General features: G+C 41.3%; 1 protein-coding gene across 1 annotated transcript; it reads left to right on the top strand.

The window, feature by feature from the left end:
• Positions 1-5,801: 5,801 nt before the first annotated feature.
• ACTRT3 (actin related protein T3) lies at positions 5,802-6,926 on the top strand. The gene has a single exon (XM_040428199.1). It carries the CDS (start codon positions 5,805-5,807, stop codon positions 6,924-6,926), a length of 1,122 nt encoding a protein of 373 aa, XP_040284133.1. The 5' UTR covers positions 5,802-5,804.
• Positions 6,927-7,866: the final 940 nt, after the last annotated feature.

Here is a 7,866-nt window from a genome sequence, read left to right as displayed (position 1 = left end):
TGGAAAGTCGCAAAGAAAGAACCCTCTGTCACACGAAAGGTATACTTGGAAAAGAATGTGCAAGGCCTGATTCCATGGTGAAGGCCTGACTACATGTGCCAAACAATTGCCGGTGTGCAAGTTTACTACGAGATATGGGCTGCAAACTCAGAGGTCCATAACTGCATCTTTGTCGACTTATCAAAGGAGACGGTAAGACCGTACGATTTTATCCAGCAATTATTATCCAGCGATTTAAAAACTGCATTACTATTCCAGTGAGACGCTGCTGGTGGATGCTATTAGCGGGACGCCGCTTGAGTTTGTTCTTTGATTGCGCATTAGGACTTTGCTTATTTTTGGATATCCCTGTTATATATCGAAAGGGACGTACATAAAGTACATTGGATTATCGCCAAAAATTTTAAATATTAGACTTTCCCATAAGAATATCTGCCGAATATTCGTACGAATTATTGAATATTCTATTTTATTCCTCGAATTTTAGTATTTTATATTTTAATATTTGCCATATTAGACTACTGCATATTGTGTTTTATGGTGTAGTGGATAGGTATTTTTAATTACAGTTTTATATTATCATTGTCAGTAAGTACAGTTATTCATGCTATTATATGTTAATAAATCTCAAATGGTCCAGATATCCTGAGAGTGCCCAGTTACTTTTGTTCTAATAAATATATATATATATATATATATATATATATATATATATATATATATATATATAGTTGCAAGAAAAAGTATGTGAACCCTTTGGAATGATATGGATTTCTGCACAAATTAGTCATAAAATGTGATCTGATCTTCATCTAAGTCACAACAATAAACAATCACAGTCTGCTTAAACTAATAACACACAAAGAATTAAATGTTACCATGTTTTTATTGAACACAAAATATAAACATTCACAGTGCAGGTGGAAAAAGTATGTGAACCCCTAGACTAATGACATCTCCAAGAGCTAATTGGAGTGAGGTGTCAGCCAACTGGAGTCCAATCAATGAGATGAGATTGGAGGTGATGGTTACAGCTGTCCTGCCCTATAAAAAACACACACCAGTTCTGGGTTTGCTTTTCACAAGAAGCATTGGCTGATGTGAATGATGCCTCGCACAAAAGAGCTCTCAGAAGACCTACGATTAAGAGTTGTTGACTTGCATAAAGCTGGAAAGGGTTATAAAAGTATCTCCAAAAGCCTTGCTGTTCATCAGTCCACGGTAAGACAAATTGTCTATAAATGGAGAAAGTTCAGCACTGCTGCTACTCTCCCTAGAAGTGTCAGCTAAAGTCTCTGGCATATGCTAACACCCCTGTTAGCGAATCTACAATACGTAAAACACTAAACAAGAATGGTTTTTAATGGGAGGATACCACAGAGGAAGCCACTGCTGTCCAAAAAAAACATTGTTGCACGTTTACAGTTTGCACAAGAGCACCTGGATGTTCCACAGAAGTACTGACAAAATATTCTGTAGACAAAAGAAGCCAAAAGTTGAGTTGTTTGGAAGAAACACACAACACTATGTGTGGAGAAAAAGAGGCACAGCACACCAACATCAAAACCTCATCCCAACTGTGAAGTATGGTGGTGGGGGCATCATGGTTTGGGGCTGCTTTGCTGCGTCGGGGCCTGGACGGATTGCTATCATCGAAGGAAAAATGAATTCCCAAGTTTATCAAGACATTTTGCAGGAGAACTTAAAGAGGACCTTTCACTAGAATAGAAAATCTATACTAAGTATACAGACACGAAGAGCGGCGCCCAGGGATTCCCCTGCACTTACTATTATCCCTGGGCGCCGCTCCGTTCTCCCGGTATAGGCTCCGGTATCTTCATATGTTAGGCTCCACCCAGTGGAGCCTGCCGGCGTCTCTTTCTCCCATGCTGTAGCGCTGGCCAATCGCAGCGCTCAGCTCATAGCCTGAGAGAAAAAAAAAACTCAGGCTATGAGCTGAGCGCTGCGATTGGGTGACTGGGTGGAGCCTAACATATGAAGATACCGGAGCCTATACCGGGAGAACAGAGCGGCGCCCAGGGATAATAGTAAGTGCAGGGGGATCCCTGGGCGCCGCTCTACATGTCTGTATACTTAGTTTAGATTTTTTATTCTAGTGAAAGGTCCTCTTTAAGGCCATCTGTCCACCAGCTGAAGCTCAACAGAAGATGGGTGTTGCAACAGGACAACGACCCAAAGCATAGAAGTAAATCAACAGAATGGCTTAAACAGAAGAAAATACGCCTTCTGGAGTGGCCCAGTCAGAGTCCTGACCTCAACCCGATTGGGATGCTGTGGCATGACCTCAAGAAAGCGATTCACACCAGACATCCCAAGAATATTGCTGAACTGAAACAGTTCTGTAAAGAGGAATGGTCAAGAATTACTCCTGACCATTGTGCACGTCTGATCTGCAACTACAGGAAACGTTTGGTTGAAGTTATTGCTGCCAAAGGAGGTTCAACCAGTTATTAAATCCAAGGGTTCACATACTTTTTCCACCTGCACTGTGAATGTTTACATGGTGTGTTCAATAAAAACATGGTAACATTTAATTATTTGTGTGTTATTAGTTTAAGCAGACTGTGATTGTCTATTGTTGTGACTGAAGATCAGATCACATTTTATGATCAATTTGTGCAGAAATCCATATCATTCCAAAGGGTTCACATACTTTTTCTTGCAACTGTATATATATCTATATATACATACACACACAAATTTATTAATTTGTCAGTAATTACTAATTATTTCCCTTTGCAACACAGTCAGCAGAAATGCTAGGTACACCCCTGTGTACCTTGTGCAACTATAGACTAAGGGGGTTTTCCCACAAAAAATGTTTTACATTTTTTTTCAAACCAGCACCTGGATCTTAATATTTTGCAGTTGTATGTAATTAAAATATTTGTATAGCCACTGAGTAATTCACTGAATCTTTCTCCGTCCTGCTCACTGAGATGGAAGCACATGCTCAGTTCCATCCTTAAACTGTCAACTGCTGCAGTACAAGGACACACCTCTGAGAAAGTGCACACCCCCTAAATTGGAGCAATGAATGGGGGGAGCTCTGGATCCATGTTATGTACCGTATTTTTCGCCATATAAGACGCACCGGCCCATAAGACGCACCGATTTTAGGAGGTCAATAAGAAAAAAATATTTTTCATTCCACCTCAGGTCAGACCACCAATCAGCCCCCCAATATTAATCAGACCTCAGCTCACAGTCCTCCATGCCTCATATCAGCCTGCAGCCATATGTGATCAGCCTGCAGCCATATGTGATCAGCCCGCAGCCATATGTAATCAGCCCCCAGCCATATGTAATCAGCCCCCAGTCATATGTAATCAGCCCCCAGTCATATGTAATCAGCCCCCAGTCATATGTAATCAGCCCCCAGTCATATGTAATCAGCCCCCAGTCATATGTAATCAGCCCTCAGCAATATGAATCAGCCCCCAGCCATATATATATATATATATATATAATCAGCCCCCACCCATATGTAATCAGCCCCAGTCATATAATCAGCCCTCAGCAATATGAATCAGCCCCCAGCCATATGTAATCAGCCCCAGTCATATATATACACTGTGTGCAGAATTATTAGGCAAATGAGTATTTTGACCACATCATCCTCTTTATGCATGTTGTCTTACTCCAAGCTGTATAGGCTCGAAAGCCTACTACCAATTAAGCATATTAGGTGATGTGCATCTCTGTAATGAGAAGGGGTGTGGTCTAATGACATCAACACCCTATATCAGGTGTGCATAATTATTAGGCAACTTCCTTTCCTTTGGCAAAATGGGTCAAAAGAAGGACTTGACAGGCTCAGAAAAGTCAAAAATAGTGAGATATCTTGCAGAGGGATGCAGCACTCTTAAAATTGCAAAGCTTCTGAAGCGTGATCATCGAACAATCAAGCGTTTCATTCAAAATAGTCAACAGGGTCGCAAGAAGCGTGTGGAAAAACCAAGGCGCAAAATAACTGCCCATGAACTGAGAAAAGTCAAGCGTGCAGCTGCCAAGATGCCACTTGCCACCAGTTTGGCCATATTTCAGAGCTGCAACATCACTGGAGTGCCCAAAAGCACAAGGTGTGCAATACTCAGAGACATGGCCAAGGTAAGAAAGGCTGAAAGACGACCACCACTGAACAAGACACACAAGCTGAAACGTCAAGACTGGGCCAAGAAATATCTCAAGACTGATTTTTCTAAGCTTTTATGGACTGATGAAATCAGAGTGAGTCTTGATGGGCCAGATGGATGGGCCCGTGGCTGGATTGGTAAAGGGCAGAGAGCTCCAGTCCGACTCAGACGCCAGCAAGGTGGAGGTGGAGTACTGGTTTGGGCTGGTATCATCAAAGATGAGCTTGTGGGGCCTTTTCGGGTTGAGGATGGAGTCAAGCTCAACTCCCAGTCCTACTGCCAGTTTCTGGAAGACACCTTCTTCAAGCAGTGGTACAGGAAGAAGTCTGCATCCTTCAAGAAAAACATGATTTCCATGCAGGACAATGCTCCATCACACGCGTCCAAGTACTCCACAGCGTGGCTGGCAAGAAAGGGTATAAAAGAAGAAAATCTAATGACATGGCCTCCTTGTTCACCTGATCTGAACCCCATTGAGAACCTGTGGTCCATCATCAAATGTGAGATTTACAAGGAGGGAAAACAGTACACCTCTCTGAACAGTGTCTGGGAGGCTGTGGTTGCTGCTGCACGCAATGTTAAAGGTGAACAGATCAAAACACTGACAGAATCCATGGATGGCAGGCTTTTGAGTGTCCTTGCAAAGAAAGGTGGCTATATTGGTCACTGATTAGTTTTTGTTTTGTTTTTGAATGTCAGAAATGTATATTTGTGAATGTTGAGATGTTATATTGGTTTCACTGGTAAAAATAAATAATTGAAATGGGTATATATTTGTTTTTTGTTAAGTTGCCTAATAATTATGCACAGTAATAGTCACCTGCACACACAGATATCCCCCTAAAATAGCTAAAACTAAAAACAAACTAAAAACTACTTCCAAAAATATTCAGCTTTGATATTAATGAGTTTTTTGGGTTCATTGAGAACATGGTTGTTGTTCAATAATAAAATTAATCCTCAAAAATACAACTTGCCTAATAATTCTGCACTCCCTGTATATAATCAGCCCCCAGCCATTATTCAGCAGTCCCCCAGCCTCAGATCACAAAATAAATAAACCACTTACCTCTCCTGCTCCTGGACGCCGCCGCTCCTCTCCTTCAGCTCGATCCATAATGGAAGAGCTCATTAGTATTCGCCCATAAGACGCAAGAGCGTTTCCCCCACTTTGGGGGGGGGGGGGGGGGGGGAGTGCGTCTTATGGGGCGAAAAATATGGCCAGTTCTATGTCTCTTAGGGATAACCGCTTTGATGACAAGTTGTTTGCTACAAGGCCACCTACAGTAGAATAACTTATGTAAGGCCACTATTTAAACCAGAACAAAGGAGATGTTACCTTAGTAACCAACAGGTCTATGTTTCAACATTCCAATTTTTAACTAAAGTTTTGTTTTCTTTTTTTAAAACTTCACGGATATCTGTACGGAGTTGCCTTTAAGAGACAGTGATCATGATGACCACTTTATATCTGAGCACATTTATATAGTTCTCACTGATATCAACACTATATGAAGTGTTCCTTTGTTGCAGACACTTTTGTGACACGCTCATTAGCTCAAACTGCTGCATTGTGACTCAACACATTCCACATGTGGACAACAATGTGACCATCAGTGCTGAGCTGACATCTTTAAAGTTACCATCATGGATGAGTTCCAAACTGCTGTAGTCATAGACAACGGATCAGGACTGATAAAAATAGGAATTTCCGGAGATAAAGAACCTCGTTTCACTTATTCAAACATCATAGGTCGATCAAAAGCAAAGTCTGTAATGATCGGAGCAGGACAGAGAGATTTCTTTGTTGGACAGGAGGCTCAGTCAAAAAGAGGAATTCTTGCCATTAAGTACCCTGTGGAACATGGAGTTATCACATCTTGGGAAGACATGGAACTTATCTGGAAACATGCCTATAGCCACAATCTGAAGATGAATCCATCAGAAAGACCAGTACTAATCACAGAGCCACCCCTCAACCCACTTTCCAACCGTGAAAAGATGGCTGAGGTATTTTTTGAAAAGTTTGAAGTACCAGCCATGTATGTTGCTATCCAAGCTGTACTGGCTCTTTATTCTTCTGGCAAGGTAACTGGATGTGTGTTGGATATTGGTGATGGTGTGACACATTCGGTGCCAATTTTTGAGGGATACTGCCTCCCACACGCAGTGTTACGACTTGATCTTGCAGGAAGTGATCTAACTGACTACCTCATGAGGATCTTGAGTGAAAATGGCATCTCTTTATTCAGTTCAGCGGAAAGGGAGATTGTAAAAGACATCAAGGAGACACTCTGCTATGTAGCAAAGGATATAGATACAGAGATTAGAAAAAAGCCAAAAGAACTGGAAGTAGAATACAAACTTCCTGATGGGAAAGTAATTAAGATTCACGATCAGAGGTTTCGATGTCCAGAAACCCTCTTTGCACCCACAAACATTGGCATGGAAGCACCAGGTATTGATAGACTCTGTTTCAGCACGATAATGAAGTGTGAAATTGATCTGAGGTCCATGTTTTACTCAAATATTATTTTGTCTGGCGGGTCGAGCCTTTTCCCAGGAATTGATATACGCCTGGCCAAAGAGCTTACAACGATGGTTCCTCTGGGGTGTGAAGTCCAAGTCTTAGCTTCCCCTGAACGGATGCTTGCTGTGTGGACAGGAGGATCCATTCTTTCATCTCTCTCTGCATTCCAGAAAATGTGGATAACAATGGCGGAATTCCAGGAAATAGGACCAAACGTTGTTCACAGAAAGTGTTTTTAAGAGGATTTGAACATTCTGGGTGCATGGTAAATAAAGTATGGTCAGCCACTGCATATTTTTTATGTTATAGATGTAATTATCGTCTTTAAAAACAATGGCATTTAGTTATCAGTAACATTGTACTGTCAACATATGTATTTACTGTAACTGTAATGCTACACACTCAAAGCCTCCATCGCTTGTACGTCATAGTGCTGCATACAGTGCTTTTCCTCCAAATTGACAGCGACCCCAATGTTAGTAAATGGCATTGTATGACTGATTGGGCTGTCTTTGCTTTCACTGTAAATGGAAGCCATGACAAAAGTGTCACACATTCTACTAATTCCATATTTTTTTTTGCACTGGATTTTGGAAAAAGGTAAATATTCCCTAAAACTTCAGTAGCTAATGTTCCTACTCTCCCTGATACAACAGAGAAGGAGGAACTCCCGAACATGATGTGCTCCATTTTCTCTATGAATAAAGGGGGAGATTTATCAAAAACCAGCACAGAGCTGTAGATTTGTCTTCATTTGCATCTAAAACACCCACTCCCACCTCCTTTTCAGAAAGTAGCAAGGGCAGTGCAGAAATGCTGATTGCGAAAAAATTTGTTGCATGCGGCATTTAAAAAGTCGCTAAATGGTGTTGGTGACTTTTTTATGACACGAAAAGTGGCACAGGGAGATGAGAAATCGCCCCCCCCCCCCCAATTCTTCTACTAGATCCAACATCACCTAGAGTCGGGTACTGTGCTATGGGTTACATTATCTGGATAAATGGACAGTGTGACTATTCTATAGTTATATAGGAGCTACTTACATGGTCATTTTGTGCAGATTCACAAAATAGTGTAGTTTGACAAATTAATTTACAGTAACAAATACATTTTTGTAATGCCATTTTACTGTATTTCTTCTATAACAACTAAGAATTTCTCCTCCACTTCAGCGGCCAC

This window comes from Bufo bufo, chromosome 4 (genome assembly GCF_905171765.1).
Source record: "Bufo bufo chromosome 4, aBufBuf1.1, whole genome shotgun sequence".
Classification (NCBI taxonomy): domain Eukaryota; kingdom Metazoa; phylum Chordata; class Amphibia; order Anura; family Bufonidae; genus Bufo; species Bufo bufo.
The sequence above is the reverse complement of the archived record's forward strand: the minus strand, read 5'-3'. Positions and strand labels throughout refer to the sequence as shown.